The sequence below is a fragment of the Cheilinus undulatus genome, linkage group 11 (genome assembly GCF_018320785.1).
Source record: "Cheilinus undulatus linkage group 11, ASM1832078v1, whole genome shotgun sequence".
Taxonomy (NCBI): domain Eukaryota; kingdom Metazoa; phylum Chordata; class Actinopteri; order Labriformes; family Labridae; genus Cheilinus; species Cheilinus undulatus.
In genome coordinates this window covers 50112167-50134864 of record NC_054875.1, presented here as the reverse complement: position 1 = coordinate 50134864, position 22698 = coordinate 50112167, and the positions used below count along the sequence as shown (strand labels likewise).

General features: G+C 43.2%; 1 protein-coding gene across 2 annotated transcripts in view; it reads right to left on the bottom strand.

The window, feature by feature from the left end:
* plxnb3 (plexin B3) overlaps window positions 1–22698 on the bottom strand; it is a 127539-nt gene that overhangs the window by 15320 nt on the left and 89521 nt on the right. For both annotated transcript variants that reach the window (XM_041799887.1, XM_041799888.1), the window contains 15 exons: window positions 15727–16155; window positions 13651–14383; window positions 10987–11166; window positions 6892–7020; window positions 6696–6796; window positions 5223–5355; window positions 4434–4593; window positions 4218–4326; window positions 3809–3917; window positions 3142–3258; window positions 2834–2947; window positions 2286–2376; window positions 2031–2200; window positions 1611–1868; window positions 1194–1330 (listed from right to left, as the gene is read on the bottom strand). In XM_041799887.1, the coding sequence (XP_041655821.1) occupies window positions 1194–1330; window positions 1611–1868; window positions 2031–2200; window positions 2286–2376; window positions 2834–2947; window positions 3142–3258; window positions 3809–3917; window positions 4218–4326; window positions 4434–4593; window positions 5223–5355; window positions 6696–6796; window positions 6892–7020; window positions 10987–11166; window positions 13651–14383; window positions 15727–16139 (2954 nt within the window). In that variant the 5' untranslated portion in view covers window positions 16140–16155. The remainder of the gene's footprint in view (window positions 1–1193; window positions 1331–1610; window positions 1869–2030; window positions 2201–2285; window positions 2377–2833; window positions 2948–3141; window positions 3259–3808; window positions 3918–4217; window positions 4327–4433; window positions 4594–5222; window positions 5356–6695; window positions 6797–6891; window positions 7021–10986; window positions 11167–13650; window positions 14384–15726; window positions 16156–22698) is intronic.

The window sequence follows — 22698 nt, the reverse complement described above, 5'->3', positions numbered from 1 at the left end:
GAAAGGAGACAAGGAGAGGAGCAGAGGAGGGAAGGAGACAGGGAAGGGAAGATGAATAGGAAAAGAGAAAGAGAGGGGAGAAAAGAATAGAGGAGACAAGAGAAGACGAGGAGACAGGAGACAGAAGGAGAGGAGATGAGATGAGGAGAGAAGAAGAGAAGACATGAAGAGGCACAGTGAGAAGAGGAAGGAGGAGAAGTAGAGAAATATGGAGGCAAGGAAACAAGGAGAGGAGACAAGAGCAGAGGAGACAAGAAGAGACAAGGAGAGAAATAGAGAGGAGATGAGGAGGTATGGAGAGAAGAGGAAGGAGGAGTAAAGGAAATGAGGAGGCAAGGAAACAAGGAGAGGAGACAAGGAGGGAAGGACAGAAGAAGAGAGGAGACACAGATGCAAAAGAAAAGAAGGCAAGGAGAGAGGAGACAACAAAAGAGGAGGCAAGAGGAGACAAGGAGGCAGGAGACAGAGGGTAAGGAGACAAGGAGGAAAGGAGACAAGGAGAGGAGCCGAGGAGGAAAGGAGACAGGGAGGGAAGATGAGGAGGAAAGGAGACAAGGAGAGGAGACAAGAGAAGATGAGGAGGCAGGAGACAGAAGGAGAGGAGACAAGGAGAGGAACCGGGGAAGGAAGGAGACAAGCAGGGAAGGACAGAGGAAGAAGGAAGACAGGACTCAAAAGACAAAGAGGCAAGGAGAGAACAGACAAACAGGAAAGGAATCAGGTCACACAGCTGTCAGAGAGACATTGTTATTCTCTTAACTTCCACTAGATGGAGCCAGAGATCCATGAACTTCATCTGTTAGCTGAACCACTACAGTCTGGTGCTGTCAGGTTCTGTGGTTGTTATGATTGTATGTTTAGAGGCTGTTTTAATGATTTGTTCAGTATTAAAATAACTGGAATTGAAAGTAGTAACACTAGAAGAAATCTGGAAATATTTATAGTTAATTTCATCATCCGTGTCTCTCTCTCTGGCTGAACAAGAGTTAAAAAATCCCTCTACCTCCTCCTCAGATCATGTCTCCTCTCTTCTTCTTCTGTGTTTACTGCACTATAATTAACTACTGCTCAGTATTTATGAACTCCAACATAATATGCTCAGTTTCAGTAACCATGTACGCAGAGCTAGCTGCTGCACCAGGCTCCAGTAGTAGTTTATGTAGAAGTATTTATGTAGTATTGGTGGTACTAACATGTAGCAGGGCTGAGGGCCCAGGAAGGCGCTCAGGTCCGTTCTGGTTCCGGTCAGCAGCTGGCGCCCTCTGATGGTCAGTCTGGTTCCTCCAGAGACCGGACCTTTATCTGGAACCAGATCCAGCAGCTGGGGGTCCTGGATTAGAGAGGGAGGGGGTTAGAGACACAGAAGAACATTCACACGTCTCAGCAGTGTCCCTCACAGACGTCCTCTACTTCCTGTCTTTCTTTGTCATGCTGCTGTGTTGTGGTGGTGCTTTTTCAGATCCAGTCTCCAGATGAAGAAGGACCAGAAAAATCCCATAATGCCCTCTTTCACTCCATGACTGTTTAACATGATCACTGTGGGAGGGGTTGTACTGATTTTGTTTTTCGAGCATCAAGGAGAGGAGAATCCAGACATCCTTCAGTCTTACCTGATAGGTGAAGGTCTGTGTGGACTTCCCAGGTGGCGTTGCCCCCACGGTGACCAGGACAGGCCCCGCCCTCTGCCTCCCGCTTGGCTGAAGCTCACAAACTACCCTTGTGGAGATCTGGTACCCTTCAGGTAGAGGCCGACACTGAACTCCCGCCACCGTGACGCCGGTCGCCACATCCTCGTAACTCATCCCAAGATTAGAGCCTGTGATGGTCACCAGGACTCCGCCCTCCAGAGGACCGGACAGAGGGGACACCTGCAGACAGACAGGTGTTTCAACCATGACCACGGGATTTAAACACAGTATTTGCGTCAGAGAGGGGATTTTTATTTTTTAATTCCAGCCCATACTTCTGGAAGCACTGACGTAGACATTTAAGGCTGAAAATTCTACGTATTGTACCTTTAAAGAACTCACCTGTGTGATCAGAGGAGGTGGACAGGTGTCTGCAGGCACGCTGCTACAGGACTGGTTGTAAACACAGCTGGGGGCAGAGCTTCCTGGACACCACACGCAGCCATACTCAGGTGGAACCGCCCGGCACTGTGAGCAATCTGATTGGCCGGCTGAGCAGTCATATAGGTTGACTGAATACAGAGAAAACAGTCAGCCAATGAGATCAGCCCATGCACACAGATGGAGACAAACAAAGCAGCAAAGGTGAGCTCTTACGTCTGAGGCCAGGTGCGGTATCGATGCGTCTCTCTCCTCTACGCAGGTAGACCGGCGCCGAGTACTGCAGCTGACTGACAGAGAACTGGAACTACAGAAGGAGAGGTGGATACGGAGGATTCAGAGATACTCTTGTTCACTGAGGTGAATATCCTGTATTTCCTGTAAACATCAACACATTTGAGACTTCATTTATCAGTGAGACTGCTCCTTTAAAGGCTCCTTTGTAGTCACACTCTGTCATCGTCTCATAAACGCCTTATACCTCTGGGAACGGAGGGGATTTTTCCTTTAGTTCCAGGTGAAGGCAGCAGCAACGACTTACAGGTAAGAGTTCTTTTCCATGTGGAAAAGAAAGGAAGTCTCCAAAATAAAAGCTGTCATTTCTCTTATTCCTGCTGCAGCGTTGGTTATCTGATGACTCAGTTAAATGTCCAGAAGATACTGCAGCTTAAAACTCCACTAACTATCACATAATCAAGCAGCATGCTAGTTAGCAATAGCACATCAGCATTAAGACAATGAAAAGCAGTCTGAGCATGTGCTACCTGGTGTGAGCTGCAGGTGAAGGTTTGAGTGTTGTCGTTGCTTTTTTCTTCGGTGGCCGTCAGGTTGAACTGGACTCCTTCAACTTCTACAACGCACACATATTGGGCCTCATCCTGCAGACGGACAAACACTAGGCATGAACACAGACTTTATCTACAAGGCTATAAAACTGTTTCTCACTGGTCGCTGCTTTGCTGGTCTAAACATTCTGCTTTGGTTCAGAGTGACACAGATCAGGCTAGTGCAACATTTTTAACCGTCTGTTCTCCATCATCAGGTCATAATCGAGCATTTGAAAAAAACTCACGGTGAACAGGTGAAGATTTCTTCCCTGAAGAACCACAGAGGTGCTCTGACCCAACGGGACCAACGGAGAACTCTGCAGAGCGAAGACCAGAGGACAGGACGATGGACCGGGAGAACCCTGAGAGAGACAGACACGTCAGAGACAGGCAGGTGAGACAGGTGAGAAACAGGCAGGTGAGACAGGTGAGAAACAGGCAGGTGAGACAGGTGAGAAACAGGCAGGTGAGAAACAGACAGGTGATACATGGACAGGTGAGAAACAGACAGGTGAGACACAGACAGGTGAGAAACAGGCAGGTGAGAAACAGACAGGTGAGAAACAGGCAGGTGAGACACAGACAGGTGAGAAACAGACAGGTGATACACGGACAGGTGAGAAACAGACAGGTCAGTAGCTTTAAATGTCCTACTAAAAAGAGCCAGCTCAAACAGAACTAGCTCTCATTGATAGTTCATATTTAAATAATGATTTGTGTATTTTTGCTCTACCAGGCTCATTTTCAGTCCTGAGACTTCTCTCTGGCTGATCTCTGAACCCCTCAGTAATCGTCCGACTGAACTACACCCATGTTTCATTCATGACTTTATAAATGAACCAAAAACACAGGAGCTTTAAATGATGGTGTTAATTTGGCGTGTTCAGAACAACGGGCAGACGGCGGTCTCACTCTCTGGTTGAGGATGATGTGCTGGTTGAAGCAGCTCTGGTTGTGTGTGCAGATTTGATCCAGTGGACACCAGTTACAGCTCCACACGCTGCTGACGCACGCCAAACACCTGAAACACAAACGGAATCACCTTCATCGCTGTCTGCTTTAACCATCCCCGCATGACTGGAGACAGAGTCATGGTTACTGATTATAGATTATAGATTAGTTCACTGATATCAGCTAAGAACACTGAGAATGAGACCCTGAGCTCCGGTCCAGATACTGGATCATGGATTAGAGATGATTGATTATTATCTTTGGTTTTTAATGATTAATCAAAGTGCTGGTGGTCTCACTGGGAGCTCTGGTTGTTCACTGATTATTGATTATGATATAATAGTTATGATATTAATAGGTGGGGTCTTACTGGGAGCTCTGGTTGAGGCGGCTGACAGCTCCACAGTCGTAGAAGGTCATATTTCCTGTGGTGATGGTCACATGACCAAACCTCAGAGACACTGGCAGGATCACATGATCTAGACAGGGGAAACATTTTTAGCACAGCAACATCTTAACCTTCCTCTGCAGTAAAAACCTGCTTCACTGGTTTCATTTCTTTCTTTCTTCTGTATTGATCACTCACCGCTTCCTGTTGACATTGGGGGGAGGAGCTCTGGGTCAGGTGACTGACAGGTGATGCTGGTCCCCATGACGAGAGCAGGTGTTGGTGGGAGGAGCCCGAACACACAGGACAGAGGCTCCGCCTCAGTGAGGGCTGGCAGCTGGATGACGGACAGCGTTACCTTAGAGACAAAAAGTCCGATTAACCTAGATCTGTGTGGGGGGCGTGTCCTGGCGCCACCCTGACGGAACAGAGATCTGCTGCAAATTCAGCTGAAAGTCACTGGTTATCATGGTCACTTGTTTAACCATAACACCATGACTGTTACGTCCATGCAAGGAGGAAAATGTTGGAGAAGAAGAGTTCAGAGGGTGCAGACGGCGTGCTCTGACCATCAGTCATCAATCTGAGCTGATCTGAAGTTACTACTGATAACTGATGCTTGATTAAGGTAGTCCCCAAATGTTGCCATGTTTTTAGTTTACATCCCACACATCAGGTAGCTGTAAACGCCCTGATATCCACCAGTAACACAGGGCAGTCCATGTGCAATCACGCTGATGATGCAGTAGGGTGTGACCATGAATGAAGGTTAAACAGGAAGTGTATCTCCATCCTAAAATTACAGGTGCTCTGAGTGGTCAAAAAGGTCAGAGAAAACGTTGGGAGGATAACACCGTCATCATAAAAACATCGACCCCGCTCTGAGGTGTGAGGGTACTCTGTAGTGACGTAGGAGCACCAGCAGGGGGCGGCAGCTACATCACAAACAGGCTGAATGGTAATCTACGTCATGCTTATTAACTTTACCTGAGTCTGCTCGTCTTTGCTCTGATTGGCTGGCTGCAGGCTCGTCACTGTCACGCACTGATTGGTTGGTTCAAAGCTCCACAGCCAATGGTTGGGCTGCGAGTGACGCCGACACGCGTGTTTACGAGAACATCTGGGAAAAAAACCAAACATACAACAAGACATTTTACTCAACAGACTAAAGTTAACGCTGCAGCATCTAAAACTCATTCAGAAAGAATTCAGAGCCCCTTCACATTTTTAAGATTTATTTTTGGGCATTTTAGTGCCTTTATTTGACAGAGGAGGACAGTGGATAGAGTCAGAAATGGGACAAGAGTGGGGAGAGACATGCGGCCAAGGGCACGGGCCAGATTTGAACCCGGGCCGCCCGCATACATGGGTCACGCCTTAGACCGTTAGGCCAGTGATACTCAACGTGTGGTTCTGGAGCAACATGTGGCACTTTTGTGATGATTTGTGGCTCTTTGATGTCTTAATTTTAGATATTATTCCCACAGAAACCGTACAATGGGGAAACTTTTTTCCCCTTTTCACCTTTTTTGCCACTTTTTATCCATTTAACCTGCCTTTTACCATTAAATACCACTTTTTTCCTACTTTTTTGCCCATTGTTGCCACTTTTTCCAATGTTTGCCACTTTTATCCCATTTTTGCCCATTTTAGCTACCTTTTGCCATTAAATACCACATTTTGGCCTCCTTTTATCACATTTATGACACTTTTTTGCAACGTTTTACCCATTGATTACAACTTTCGACCATTTTTTGCTACCTGTAACTCATTTTTTTGTCACTTCTCACCCATTTTTGCTTCTTTCCGACTCTTTTCTCCCCATTTTTGCTGCTGTTTGACCATTTTTGCCCCCTTTAACTTATTTTTGTTGCTACTTCAAGCCATTTTTTTGCCACTTTACACCACTTAGATTGTGGCTCTTGCAAAGGTATTTTTCAACAATTTGGCTCTTTGGTCAAGTAGGTTTGAGTAACACTGCACTAGGCTATCTGTGCAAAGGAGCTGCAGAGACGGGATTGTTGACAGGCACAGATCTGGGGAAGGCTACAGAAACATTTCTGCTGCTCTGAAGGTTCCCAAGAGAACAGTGGCCTCCAGGATTCTCACATGAAGAAGTCTGGACCAACCAGGACTCTTCTAGAGCTGGTCACCATCGGGGGAGAAGGACCTTAGTGAGAGAGGAGACCGAGAGCCCGATGGTCTTCTGGGACTTTGTCCTGTGTAGTGACTGCAGGTCTACCTAGAGTTACTGCTATCCTCCTTATGCATCACTGGGTCATGTGACAAACAGCCTATACCATTAGTCCACAGACAGATAGCTTGTAGTACATCCACTCTGGGTGATTATAACTCATGATCAAATCTACAAAGGGGGTTCCTCCTTCCAAAAGCACACAGCTGAGCTCTATAGATCAGTGTTTTATACTCTCTATAGTTTTATTATCCTTCCAGTCCTACCTTCCCTCCAGGACACACCAGCCGCAGTACGGGTCTCTGAGAGACAGACAGGACTCACAGTCGGTCTGTCTCTCACAGGATGACACCGGAACCTTGGACAGCTGTCAGACAGGAAACGCATCACGTCAGTTTGTTTATAATAGAGGACAGACAGAACATCAGAAGGAGAGGCAGGTAGACTCTCTCTTTTCCTCACCTTGCTGCTGGTTAAAACATAAACATGCTTCTGGCTCTCGTCCAATAGGAGATCAGCGCTGACGCTGTTACCGCTGTCCACTGTCACGCTGCCGTACAGGTCACCTGACCCATCAGGTCGCACCAACACCTGAAAACAAACAGAAAACTTCAGTTTATTTCTTTAGAAACTTTTTACCTTTACCTTTCCTTTTTGTTTTTTTTGGGACTATTAACCTGATTAGTTGTAAAATTCTCCTCCAGCTGTTCTTCATTAGTACCCCTTACTTTTCTAGACTCTGTTGCCCTGTCCCTACTTTTTTGAGTTGTGCTGCTGCCATCAAATTCAGAATGAGCTAAAATTTTTCCTGAAATGTTAAAATGTCTCAGTTTAACATTTGATCTGATGTTTCTGTTCTGTTGTGACTCAAACATGGGTTTATGAGATTTAATCACTGAATTCTGTTTTTATTTACATTTTACACATCCCAACTTTTTTGGAAAAGGTGCTGTATTCACAGAGAAGAAAAGAGGAGTCAGTCGCAGGGATAAGGGGGCGGGGCATGGAGGTAACTTTTCCACTTTTTAAATTGATCACAAATCTCTGAAGATTTCCCTCCTCACACTTCAGTCTTAAACTCTTCTCACTCGCTTTAATTGAAAGAGAAACATCGTGTACTTTCTCCGCCAGTAAGTGATAAACCTGGTGTCTGCAGAGCTTGCACAGGTGGTTTAGTCAGAATGCAAAGATGTAGGCGTGCCTGGGGCAGACGGCCCCGAGATATCGCCCCTATAGATGAGAATCAGATATGAGGTGAGGTCTAAAATCACTTTTAATGATTAGGATGTGCACTGAGAATGTAGATAAGGGGTCTAGAGAGAATAAAACAGCGTAAAAATAGAGTCTGACTGTCCAGCAGAAAATCTGTGAAATAATGACTGCAGAATGTGAAATGTCCTGTGTGGGCGTTTTTCCTCTGGCACTTTTAACATGGTTTCAGCAGTTTGTACTAAAGTCTATTTATTGTTATTATGGCACTATAAGGAAAGACTGCATTCAGCTGTACAACAACAATAAAGACTATTCTGTTCTATTCTAAAAACATCCTCTGTGAGGAGCTTTGCCCTTCCTGCTGAGCTCAAACTCCTAAAAATGTTCTCATATTAACAAATTACAGCATGCTAGTTCTGCACGGAGGTGTCAGACCAATGAAAGAGTGACAGTAAAACGGGGTAAAACCAATAAAAATCATGATATGTGTTAGAAGGGCTACGTTTATATCTGCAGTGTGTTCATATTGTTTATTTCATAGAGTATGGATGGATGAAGTTACTAAGACTTCCATGAAAATTTCATTTTTATGAGTATTTCCCAAAGGTCGGATGAAAAGAGATAGGAATTTTTAACCCAGCTTTTCCAAACATCCTAGTTTTATTAGTATGCTAACATTATCTAGGACTACAAGGGTCTAAGTCAGTGATACTCACCGTGTGGCTCTTCTGTCTTAATTTGAAATATTATTCCCCAAGAAAACCTTAATTAAAGGGAGAATTTGACCTCAGAAATTATCAATTGCAAGTCACACTCATCAGTTTGTTTCCCACTCTTATACAGTTGGCTTTAATTGTCAACTTTTAAATTTTTCTGTATATATCCATTGCCCTTATTTGCAATTCTCACCACTTTTAGTCACTTTTTACTGCTTGAGCCCACTTTTGACGCTTCTTTTTGCCCAGTTGTTGACTCTTGCGTTTTACTATTTATAATTTTTTCCCCATTTTTGCCACTTTTCACCATTTAAAGCTGCCTATTGCCATTAAATGCCACTTTTCCCCCAAATTCTTGCCATTCTTTGCTGTTTTTTTGCCCTTTTTAGTCATTTTCCACTCGTTTTTGTCATGTTTTTACCACTTTTTGATCTTTTTGGTCGCCTGTAACACATTTTTTCTGTCACTTCTCACCTAAATTTTCCTGCTTTCTGCCCGTTTTGCCACTTTTTCTCCCTCGTTTTTGTCACTTTTCACCCAGTATTTGACATTTTATGCCAATTTTCCCCCTTTTCACCCTTTTTTATTGCTTTTTGACATATTGCACCCTTTAACTTATTTTTATTGCCACTTTAACCCATTTTTACCACTTTCACCATTTAGACTGTGGCTCTTGCAAAGGTATTTTCCAACAGTTTGGCTCTTTGGTTGACCAGGGTTGAGTAATGTTGGTCTGAATGATGACGTTTTAATAATTTAGTTTGAAATAAAACTATTGTAAAAGCTGTGTTAAAATTCTTTTACTCTGTTTAGCAGATGTAGGAAAAAAACATCTATAACACTTTAATGTGTTAATCTTCATTAGAACGACCTTCAGGCGTGATTTTCCTCATAGAAGAATTGCTGACTAATCATTCGCTCACATTCAGGTGCGTCCCGTGTTTATGTTATTTGGCTTTGCTGATTAAAAATAGATGCTTCTGCATGTTTTTTTCTCTGCTCTGATTGCTCAAAGCTAAACAGAGAAGGGCCTCATGTTGTTCTATGCCTGGGGCCTCCTAATTACCAGAACGGCCCCTGGTGAACAGTCGTCCCCGTCTCCAGGTCGAATGAGCTCATGTTCTTCTCTTCAGACTGAGCTGAGCTGAAAATGAGCGTCAGGTCCAAACCGACCACACAGACACCTCTGCAGTATAACAGTGACCATAACGCTCTAACACACGTTTTTTAACACAGACCTCTGTTTACCTGCTGCAGGCCAGAGCAGCACAAGTGACCTTTCACCTCTTCACACATGCAGTGCTGTTGTTGTGTTTCTCTTTAAAGTGAAAGAGAGAACCTCAGGGAACAAATAACCATTTACCAGCCAGAGTCTGAGCACGCTCCTTTTGCCTAGTGCCCCCCTGAACTTACTCTCCCCCCGAGCTAAACACCTGTTCTCTCTCAGATCCAGTCTGTGCGTTCAGAGCCGCAGGCTGCAAGCTGCTCTGTGTGTGTGTGGTTGATGAGGCAGGAAACAGCTGATTCAAGAACATCCGAAATATCTGCAACAATAATACTGTATAAAAACTCAAACTTTCACTGAGCTCTGACAGCACCCACGTTCATCTACATGCAGTAAGATTCAGTGTAAAAGCTCCTTTATGCTCTGAAATGGACAAAGTTTTCTGTTTATTCTGTCCATATTCCTGCACGCTCTCAGAGATCATGGATACAGACCAGCTGTTCTCATTACACCTTTAACCACAGGGGGCAGTGTTGAGCAACAAAGTCTACAGTTTCAACCAATGAGAGAAATATCCTGATTATCTGGCATCAGATCATCAAACTCATGTCAGTATTAGACAAAGAAAACCTGAGTAAACACAAAAGTCAGTTTTTAAATGATGATTTCATTTATTAAAGCCATCCAAACCCTCCTGGCCCTTTTATTTGTCTATTTAGAAATAATCAGCTGCAACAAGCTTTGACTCAGGCCACGCCCCCATTTTTGGATGGGACATGGAGACCTAAAATCATCTAGTTTATAACTAACCAGTCTAAGCCTGTAAACGGCACTCTGTAAAGAGCAGTCTGTAAACAGCAGTCTGTACATGGTGGCCTGTAAACAGCGGTCTGTAAAGGGCGGTCTGTAAACAGCAGTCTGTAAATGGCGGTCTGTAAACAGCGGTATATCAAGGGCGGTTTTTAAAGAGCGGTCTCTAAACGGCGGCCTGTAAATGGTGATCTGTAAACGGCGGCCTGTAAATGGTGATCTGTAAACGGCGGTCTGTAAACAGTGATCTGTAAACGGCGGTCTGTAAACGGTGATCTGTAAACGGCGGTCTGTAAACGGTGATCTGTAAACGGTGATCTGTAAACGGCGGTCTGTAAACGGTGATCTGTAAACGGCGGTCTGTAAACGGTGACCTGTAAACGGCAGTCTGTAAACGGTGATCTGTAAACGGCGGTCTGTAAACGGTGATCTGTAAATGGCAGTCTGTAAATGGCGGTCTGTAAAGAACGGCCTGTAAACGGCGGTCTGTAAACGGTGATCTGTAAACGGCAGTCTGTTTACGGTGATCTGTAAACGGCGGTCTGTAAAGAAGCGTGCAGTCATGTCAAGGTGACTGATTATTTAGAACGTCACCTTGTGCAGTCGTCCTTTTTTATCTCCCAGGAAGGCGATGGTGTGGCCTGCCTCTGTTGTTGTGGTGACAGCAGTCAGCTGGGTGGTGGAGGTGAAAGTGGGCATGGCCGGGAGTGGAACAGCACTGGCGATGGGGTTGGGGGTGTGTTCGCCGCCACAGGGGTATTCTAAGACAGAGTCCTGAAACAGAAGCCAGAGAGAGTCAGACAGGTGCAGAGAAACACGACTACTAATGATAATAATGATGCTGATAATTATGATGATGATTCAGGGGTTTTTGTAGTGTAATGCTAAGTTTACTTTAAGTTTGTTACACTTATGTTGAGTGCATGGTGTGGACAGGGTTGCTATGGTGATTGGGGTTTCCCTGTGAACACAGCAGGAGCTGAGACGATAAATTAGAGAGACCATGGCTGTTTCTCAAAGCAAGGGACGGATCCTGGAACAGCTGTTTTTCAAGGACACGATGTCATCGACTGCTGCTGGAGGACTGTTCCAGTGTGGAGGATCCTCAAGACTTTCCCAAGGACTGAGTCCTTCAAACAGAGAATTTCCAAGGATGCACAAATGGATCCTCCGCTTGCAGGAAAAAAAAAAAAATTCCATTGTGGATTTTTTTCCTTTTTTGTTCATGTTTTACCAATGAAAACCTCTTGAAAAGCATCCAAATATATTTCATTTGTTAAAGTGTTTGTATATCTTTTTATTAATATCTTTTATATAATATTTACTTATTATTATTTTAAAATATTTGTAAAAATAACAGTAACACTTAGTAAGTTGTTTTTATTTTTTTATGGAAAAACTTGGGAAAAAAATCATAAATTACACAAATATTTACTTTGAAATGTATCAAAATTAAAATTAAAAATTAAAATAATATTAAAATTAAAAAATAATATTAAAATTTAAAAAATATATAAAATAAATATGAAAATAAAAAATAAAAATACAATTTAAATTATCTAAATTTTAATACATTTAAATTCGGCTGCCTCAGATTTACTTTATCTGTACTTGCATGCTTATATTTTTATATTTATGGCCCTTTTATCCTATTATATTATATTATATATATATTTATATGTGTTGTTTTTTACATATTTATCAAGCTTAAGAACAGGACCTTGAGGGTGAAATTTCATGCTATCCATGTGTAAACGTGTGCTAGTATGACAATAAAGCTTCTTTAATGTTGAATCTTTTATTATTTAAAGCTTCAATGCCACCATAACAGAACCATGTTAACTTTATATTTCAGGCTTTTAATGAGCATAATAACCTGTAAAATCTTAAATGACCTGAGTAAATACCACGCCAGGAGAAAGAGATGAGTAAGTCATGAGTTCGGGTGGCCCCTAGTACTCCAGGGCCCATGTAAACGCCACCTTTGCCTGATGTTAAAGTCTGCCTCTGCTCAAACTTGGCACAGCGATATGATGAACAAGCTAGAGCGGTAAGAAGGGCTCTGTGAGGATGGAAGGATCCAGAGAGATTTTAAGAGTCAGAGAGCCACAGAATCAGTTTATCTCCTCTCTGTGTATGGAATAATTTGCCATATTTGACGAGTTTCCTCAGTGAATGCAAATAAAAACACATCAGACTCAGAGTGCAAAGACCTGAACTCGCTGGAAATGCTGACTATGAAGGGTTTCCATGTTACTGGGTTGAGTTTGGGGTATTGAAAATTTATTATCATAAAAATAAAAAAATCTCTGGGATATATTTGAGCTAATCAATTAAAAAATATCATATAATAGACGTACTTTGGTGCAGTAATTCTACATACTGACTGTTTAATTCAGGATCATTCTTTATTCTCTGTCATGTGCCTGTGAATCAAGATCATCAAATATTCTCATACAACAGGAAACGCCTCTCACACCTCCGTCCTTCTCCTCTCATGAACTAGCCCAACCACACTGACCTCCTCCACAGATTTCCTCCGTGTGTGATTAATGTGGGTCAGATCAGCGGTGGGTACCTCTGTGTTTCACTGACAGCTGTCCTGGGATAAATCCAGCTGCTGAACATAATCCACCCTCGTCAGGATTAAGGTCAGCGCCGTGATGCTCCAGCTGCATGTCCGTTATGTCACATGTGAGTGGTGATGTCATCACATGTCCCACTTGACTTGGCAGAGAATCAGTGATCAAACCTGACCATTATTGATGATGTCATCACTGATAGCGTCCTGTTTAAACCACAGAGGGAGTGGTGTATCTGTTCTCCTGTGTCAGTGAGTCCAAGGACTGAACCTCTGCAGCCTCCGTAGACCGCTGGGATCAATCTGAGACGTCTGTCCTAGGGCGGATTCCCTAGTCTGTGTCACCAACTGTCCCTGAACTCACCCTGACAATCCTGAGCACTACCTCCGTCCAACCTTAACCTCAGCAGCTGCCCCGGGACCAGCTGATGTCCAACGTCCTGATTAGAATCACCAAACATTCATCAACAAACGGAGGTTTATGAGGAGGACAGGACAATTACTTATCCTGGGACTGTGGGGTTAAAGGTGGCTCAATGAACACTGGGATATGCTGGGCTGTGAGGGATGCTCTGTCATACATGGAATCAGGACAGCCAATGAACACAGACTGTAGAAAGCGTTGGATGAACCCTGAATGTATGTACGTGTATTTAGATCATGACTGCGTGTCATACCTTCGGCAGTTTGAGACATTTTGACGACACGGCGTACTCGATGTACGCCTCCTCCTGTCCGCTGTCTCCCTGTCCTGCGTTGGTGTAACACACCTCCTGAGCTCTCCTCAGCTTGGCGTCCAGATCCGACATCCTGTAAACGCATAGCGCCGAGCGACCTGTGGCTACAGGTGTAGATGCCTGACCGGCTGCCATGACTACAAACAGGGCGGGCTCGCCTGAGTGGTTTCCTAGCCACGCCCCCTGAGCCAGGTTGTAACCTCCCTGGCAGAGCAGCGGCACCTCCACGTACGAGTAGAAGCTGCGGTCGGCGGTGCAGAGGCGTGACGCGTACGTCCGATATTCCTTCCTGTGCCACATGTCCCGTCGAGAAAACAGGAAGTACACATGGTTGCCATGGGTGACGGCCTTCACAAAGTGGTTGTTGTACTCAGAGTAGCTCCCTACGACGAGTTTACCGAGCTCCTCCTCCTGGGAGAACGCTCGGCGAGGCGGGACCACAGGATAGAGACGGCGCGTTGTGATTGGTGGGATGTCGCCTGGACCTTTGCTGGTGTAGCCTCGACCAACCAGCATCAGACGCAGGGCACCGCCTGTCCCGCCCCCTTCTTGTTTGTTCTCTGTGGTTATCACCACGGCGACAGTAGAGACTCGGGGGTCGTTAGCAGCGACGTACTGCGTGTCGACGGGGTTAGAGGTCGTGTAGATGAGCTGAGAGATGTTAGACAGACTCCTGCAGGACGAGATCAAAGTTAATGTGAGCTAGGCTAAGATGAGGACAACATGATGGTTATAGAGGCTACGTTAAATAAGGGTGCTACAGGCTAACAGGAGGCTAACATGACGCTAATACAAGCTACATTAAACAAGGTGCTACAGGCTAACAGAAGGCTAACATGATGGTTATAGAGGCTAAGTTAAATAAGGGTGCTACAGGCTAACAGGAGGCTAACATGACGCTAATACAAGCTACATTAAACAAGGTGCTACAGGCTAACACGAGGCTAACATGATGGTTATAGAGACTAAGTTAAAAAAGGGTGCTACAGGGTAACAGAAGGCTAACATGAGGCTAACATGAGGCTAATACCAGCTAAATTAAACAAAGGTGCTACAGGCTAACAGAAGACTAACATGATGTTATAGAGGCTAAGTTACATAAGGGTGCTACAGGCTAACAGGAGGCTAACACGACGCTAATACAAGCTAAATTAAACAAAGGTGCTACAGGCTAACAGGAAGCTAAGATGATGGTTATAGAGGCTAACATAAGACTTACATGAGGCCAATACAAGCTAAATCAAATAAAGTTGCTACTGGCTAGCACGAGGCTAACATGAGGCTAATATGATACTAAAACAGGCTACATTTAACCACGGTGCTACAGGCCAACATCAGCCTAACATGAGGCTAATACAAGCTAAATTAAACAGAGCTGCTACACGCTAACATGAGGCTAATATTATAGTTACAGAGGAGATCATGAGGCTAACATAAGGCTAATACAAGCTAAATTAAAAAAGGTGCTCAGGCTAACATGATGGATACAGAGGCTAACATGAGGCTAACAGGAGGCTAATACAGGCTAATATGATAGTAATACGGGCTACATTTAATAAGGATGCTAGAGGCTAACATGAGGCCAACAGGCTAAATCAAACAGGGGTTAAACTGGGGCTAAAACCAGTTTTTTCAGCATGTCGTTCTGGGATATTCACAGACTCCAAAGATAGCAGTCATTGGACATGGTTGTTGACTCATTTCTGATAATTCTGATAAAGTCTTAAAGATGTATTCCCAGAAATTTTTGCAACATATGGCAAAAATAAAATGTGTCTTAGGTTGGTAGGAGGTTGGCTACATCTACACTGTTGTTAAGTAGATTTGGGTATATATGTGCGCGTTTGGTGGGGACCTAAACTATTTTCTTCCCAAGGTAACAAAGGTAGTGGAGAGGGAAATAAACTGAGTGGGGCAAAAGGTCGTGGTAGGACAGGGTTAATATTATCCTAGAAAGGTTCTCAGAGAAATAATATTCATTTTCTTTGCCACAAGGAAAACAGTGAACTGCCTTACCTCTTGTCACAGATTCCCTGATAAAGTGAACCACAGACAATAAGGCTCCCTGGCTCCGCCCCCGGTCCCGCCTCCATGAGCAGCAGCTTGTTGTGGTTGTGAGTGGGTGTGGCCGAGGGGCAGTCCTGGGCGTTGATGGGAGGGAGGCAGTCAGGGGAGTCCAGGTGAGGCCCGGTTCTCACGTGCGACAACACAGCCAGGTCAGAGGTCAGCTGATACAGGTGGTCGACCCCGCCCACGTACAGATGCCCCGCCCCTGGGCTCATCACCAGGTGGGAGAGGGGCGCCCCCTGCAGGTCCACACTCCTCACCGAGGGGTTGAAGGTCGCTGTGATGTCAGCAGGGAGGGCGGGAGGGGGGAGGAGAAGGAGGAAGAGGAGGAGGAGAGATGGGGGGATGGAGGAGGCCAACATGGCAGCTCCTCTTTACCTGTGACAGGTGAGAAAGAGAGAGAGAGATCATCAGTCATCGTGAAGAGTCAGACTGTTGAACAAGACTCTGAGATCAAACTCAGGACAATCATTCAGATCTTACTTAAGTGTACAGTCGGGGGGGCGGGGGGCGGGGGGAGCATGGCGGGCTCAGATTACAGCCTGGGCCTCTCATGAGTCATGTGACACACCTGAGCAGCAGCAGACACTCTGCACACGCTCACTGCTGCCTTTCTCCTCGGCTCGCTTTCTCTCTGAAGTTATTCATAAAATATTTTCTGCTTCACACTTTTCATCTGACGGTCAAGCTGTAGTCGCCTGTAGTAACATCACCATGGCAACACATCCATTTCCATGGCGACGCAGTGAAAGGCTAAAATCTCGGGTGGGTTCCTGACAAAGAGGAAATGGACTATTTTTTTTTTCTAGCTCTGCAGAGGATGCACCCTTAAACCCCCACCCCCCCCTCGTGTTTACAGCATCCAACTGTAATCGGACTAATGTCACTCAGATTAGACATGGAGCACCTCAGAGCTCTGGTCCAGGGTTAATTCCTTTTTTTGTTTTCCCCATGGACCATATTCCCACGGCGGCCATGCTCCTCTTACGTCACTCTCAGGGTGGGAGGCTCACATTCTGGCAAGGAGTTCAGAAGCTGTTATTCATCAGAGCAGCCATTCAATCACAAATGACTGATGTTTTAAACCAGTGGTTCCCAACCTGGGGTCTGGGTGACCTTAGTGGGGCGCCAAAGAACTCAGAGGGGGCGCCTGGCCCTGCCTGATCTGACAACATCACCGTTAGATGCTCATATTTTCAAAATACATCCTGATGAGAAACATAATGCACACAGGCATATTTGGTTCCCCTTAAAGGACACAAAAATAAAGAGGAGCTTTTATAAAGTCAAATATCTACAAGAAACCAAACTCGGGTTTTCTGGGCTTAAAAAGTAAAATACTTACAAGAAGAAAATCGTTAAATTTTCAAGTTGAAAAAGACATTTCAACGTTTCAAGTTTTTAAAGTTCTAGACTTTCAACATTGTTAAAAAAATTGAGAGAAACTGAACTGAAGGCAGCAGCTGGATAGCCCCTGCTTACAGAAATGTCTCTTCTCAATCCAGAGGATAATAACAATGTGATAATTCTGGTCTCATAATCACGAGTTTTTCTTTATTGATCAGTCCAAGTCAGAATTATCGTTCGATCAGACTTTTATCTGCAGGACTTGTGCAACGAAAACAGCCTCAGCTGGTCTTATTTTCTACCATAGAATCTATTATCTCAAAATTTCTGACTATTAAAATTAAAATTTCAAGTGTTTTTCTCCTAAATTTAAAACTTTTCAATCTTGAAAACTGAGTTTTTTTTTTTAAGCAACAGATCAGATCAGCTTCTCTTAGATATGAGTTGGGGGCCCTAAGGAAAAAAGGCTGGAGTAAAGCACATTATAACTGTTTTAAAAGGCGCTTTAAAATTATAACCAGAATTCTAATTACAACTAGAAAAGCACTCAGAGAATGCAGACCTCCACCATTAGCCCTTACTCCCAATAGTGAAGAACCCTTTAAAAAAAAAATCCTGGATCCGTCCCCATGTGCCCCCCACCACGGCATTCGCCGATTACTCCCTCCCCGGTGGGGTGGAAACACGGCGAGGCAAAGTAGCGGCTTCGCCATGGGTGGACTGTCATGGTGGAAGCATTGCCTGCCGGTGACAACAGATACACTGACAGTCTCACCCATGGTCTCACTGGACGACTGAAAGTCATGGCAGAGCGTCTGTTACGCTCCGACTCATGTCTTTGACCGGGCATGCGTCTTTCAAACTCTATAAACTCCAAAACTTTGAATAGAAACACACCAAAAATGCTGCTGGGGTTGAAGTTACTCATGTCTGCCATCTCCTGGTGTGAAGTGGTAACAGCGCAGACCTCCACCATTAGCCCTATCTCCCAATATTACAGAATCTTTAAAACAATTCCTGGATCCAGACAGTGATTTGAATCAGTTCCAAAATCTATTCAGTTTTTCCTTATGCCAATTCTGACATTTCCTGAAAATTTCACCAAAATCTGTCCACAACTTTTTAAGTTATGTTGCTAACAAACAAACATACGAACAAATCCACCTGATCACATAACTTCCTAGGTAACAAAAATCAGAACAACCAGAATCTTACCAACAGGTGGTGCTATGAATGATATATATTACATTTTTTGCTACACACATATGTGAACTTGTGTGCAATCATACAAGTAAAGTTTAAGCAAGTTTTCAGGCTATTTGTTTGAAAAACAGTAACTTTTCAAATAAGCTCCTTCACTTTTTTCTACAAGGTCTTTTCTAGCTCCGCACCAAAATTCAAGTTTGTTTATATTTTAAGAGCAATAAATCCCAGAATGAGACCTGGAAATGTTCCATTTTAACCAATCTTGTTTACCACAAATTCTAAATGGCGGACTTCCTGTTAGTTTGGCCATATAGGTCCAGGAGGCATTTTTGTAAGCCATCTTTTGTTGAAGCAAGCCTTTTCTGGCGTGTCAGCAAAAATCAAATGTAACTGTTTACAAAGATGTGGCTAAAGCTAACGTTAGCCTCGATCTCCAGTCACCTCTCTGAAACAGAAGTCAGAATCTTGATGTTTATGTGACAGAGAGCCTGGGTGTGACAACAACATTTGAGCTTCCTTTCTTCAGCATGATTTCAAAGGAGCCACCATGGGAATATGTCAGGTCATGTGACCCTCCAGTCTTTGTTTTCTGATTGGTCAGGTTTGAGAATCTCCAGATAGACTCGTTGAATCATGTAGCTCCACTTAGCCTGAACGAACGTTGATCAGACCGTCACTGAATGATCTCATATATGTACTGTAATTACTGTCCGGCCTGTTGGGGGTGCTCACAGCACTGGGACATTAATAACACACTCATGTCCCTCTCATACAAAACACCATTCATTCCTCTCTCTCTCCTGTTCCACTCAACCTCGCTCATCCCTCCCTCCCTCCTGCTGCGTGTTAGTTCAGACTGAAACTCTGTTTAACATGCCCCATTGCATGCTGGGAAATACCCAGAGAGGCCTCAGGACACACACAGACACACACACACACACACACACACACACACACACACACAGAGGCTTGAACATTTCCATGGTAATACTGAACATCCTCACGCTGACTGTGTCTGTATGATAATAACGTCCTCCTTCAGCATGATGGGGGGGTTCATCTATAATTCATAGAAATGAAAAGAGGAGGGGGAGAGAGGGAGAGAAGGAAAGAAAGAGAGGGAGTTTTTGGCTGTCAGGAAGTGAAATGAGAGTTTAAAGTTGAAGAAAGAGAGAGAGGTTATGAGAAGGACAGAAGAAGGACGAGCGAGGATGACAGGAGGAAGGAGAGAGAGAGAGAGAGAAAGAGAGAGAGGGAGATGGGAGGTAGGGTAGAATGGGGGTACAGACGAGGGAGGGGGTACACGGAGGGAGCTGGAGGCGATGGAGCGTTAAAGTTAAAAATGAGGAAAAGGACTCACAGGGAGAAAAGACGTTTATGTTTGATCTGCCGAATTCACATCGTCTGTTTCTGTCTCAGCCTCTCAGGACAAACCAGACACACCCAGGCTGCCTCTCTTTGTTCCCCTTACTTAAAAAAATAATAAATATATTTGTTAAAATGAACCAAACAATGACAGACACTGCAGTTCCTCTAGTGTCCACTAGAGGCTGGCCACAGCAGTGAGCCAATCTCCATAGAGCTCCATGCTAAAACTTAACAGTAGAAATAAACATGATTACAGCCTCAGAAGACACCTGCACAGGCTCAATTTAAAAAATAATTCTATTTACATGAAATCGAGGACTACGGTGATGTAGAATTAGGGGTGTGGCCTCTGAGTGACAGCTGAGAGTGTCACCTCAGCTGATTCATGGAGTCGTATGTTCGTTAGGAAGAGGTCACATAAACATCCCCCTTATATGGTAATATATCACCATGTGCACCATGCAGATACATGTACTGATACAGATGATACAGAGCTGATGTGGCAGTGCGTCATGTGAGGACAGTTACATCCTTTAACAAAAATGCCAGCAGGTGGCAGCAGTCATGAAACTGCACGATGCAGCACACACCTCAGTCCTCACACAAAAGGAAGGTGGTAGTCACTGCAGTAACACAGATCATAGTCTCTATCTACAGCCTATGACGGAGTATAAGGGCCACACGGAATAAAAAATAAATTTTTTTTAAAAAGTTTTTGATATTAGAAGAATAAAGTCGTAATATTACAAGAAAAAAGTAGTAATACTATGAGGGAAAAAAAACTCAGAATATTATGAGAAAAAAGTTGTAATATAATGAGAAAAAACTCAGAATATGACGAGAATAAAGTCAAAATATAATGGTGAAAAGTCATAATATTACGAGAATAAAGTCGTAATATTATGAGAAAAAAAATTGTAATACTATGTGTAAAAAGTCGTTATATTACGAGGATAAAGTTGTAATATTACGAGAAAAAAGTCATAATATTACAAGAAAAAAGTTGTAAATTACAAAAAAAGTCATAATACTACGAGAAAAAAGTCATAATATTACGAGAATAAAGTCGTAATATTACGAGAATAAAGTCGTAATATTACGAGAATAAAGTCATAATATTACGAGAATAAAGTCGTAATATTACGAGAATAAAGTCATAATATTACGAGAATAAAGTCATAATATTACAAGAAAAAAGTAGTTATATTACGAAATAAAGTCGTGATATTACAAGAAAAAGGTCGTAATATTATGAGAATAAAATATTACAAGAAATTCAGTCTGCCGCAGCGCCGCAGATCTATGAGGGAGTATTGTCTTGATTCTGATAATAATTTGATGCTGATGTGCCAAAAGATGAAGTATTTCCTTATTTGTGAAACCGATACTAAAGTATAGCTTCACAACATGCTTAACATTGCTCATTTTAACGGAGGCGGCGCCCTGGCAGACTTTCTTTCTTGTAATATTTTGACTTTATTCTTGTTATGTCAAAAGAAAAATTTTAATTCTTTTATTTTTTTTTCTCTTCATGTGGCCCTCATACTCCGTCACAACAGCCAGCAAGCTAAAAGCAAAGATCCTGGATTATTCGAACACCAGAAAGTCAGAAGTTGGTAATGAGTCATGTAAGCTGTGCAGTAAAGAAGGTAAAACACTGCAGCAACACCAATCTTTACTAATTAGCAGTTAACAGCTAGGCTAACCAGGCTAGTCTGTGTCGTCTAAACCGGCACAGAATGATGCTGTTGAGTCAAAATTCCCCCCAACCTCTAAACAAGATCAGGAGAGCATGAGCAGACTTCATGATTTATTTGTAAAGACACGAGCTGAAGGATTCCAACGGCTGCTCCAGGAGCGACAAAAATGCTGTTTAATACTCATCACGGAAACAGCGGTGCCACTTTTAGCAAAAATACAGCAAAAGGTATTCTTACAAATACAAGTGGGCTGTTAGTAAAGAAAAACCATAATTTTGTAGAGCACAAGTATCTTGTGTTTATTCAGAATTTTTGAAAAATATGAAAAACAACAGTGAGAGAAGCAGCAGAGAGGTAACCTGACACACCAGATGGATGTGTACACATCCATCTGGTAAACATCTCATAGACAGCATTTGGGAAAGGGCAGAGTCGTTGAAAAAGAACTCGGAGGATGATTGGATGAACGTTCTGTCTGTCACATCTTTACGGGCCAATCAGAGCAATGAAACACGTGGCATGGCCACGACCGAGGAGTAAACTCCATAGAGAGCTGCATAACACGAACCACGGCGACTGTAGACATGTCAGTACACGACTTTTGTCATTTTATTTATTTATTTTTGGGCCTTTTCGTGGTCCTGTGCCTCAGGAGTCAATTTTTAAATTATAAACATGAAAATACAACAAAACTTCCAAGGAGGAGTAAAAACACACACTAAGACTAAATGCATTAGTTTTTGTTAAACTTAGATTTTTTGCTAGATGCATTTAAATTTAGGAAACATTTAATATCCTGATAATTACTTTACAAAAGTAGTTAAATGACTTTGTGTTTAGCTCCTTACATTGAGCTTTTTGACTGCATTTACATTTAACAAGAACAAATGTTGGGATTAAAAATTCTGATGATAGTTTAATATTCCATTTTTGATCATTTTTCTAAATGACGTTCTTACAATCATAATAATATCACTGATGTATTAATAATAATAATAATAATAATAATAATAATATCTTGAATTTATATAGCGCCTTTCAAGAAACCCAAGGACGCTTTACAGGAACTCATAGAGTTGACATCACTGCTGGGTGTGTTTCAGGAAGAACTGAAACCACGACGTAGAGAAACGCTGGATTTCTGCTGAACAGTGCTGCAGCTTCAGTCATTATTACAGGATAGTGTTCAGGATGGATGCAAATGTTTGTACCAATATTGTTAAGTTAATTAAGACACAAGAAAGAGCCGGGCTGTTAGAACCTCATATTGCATGTACTCCCAGGGGCAGGTTTAGTCATT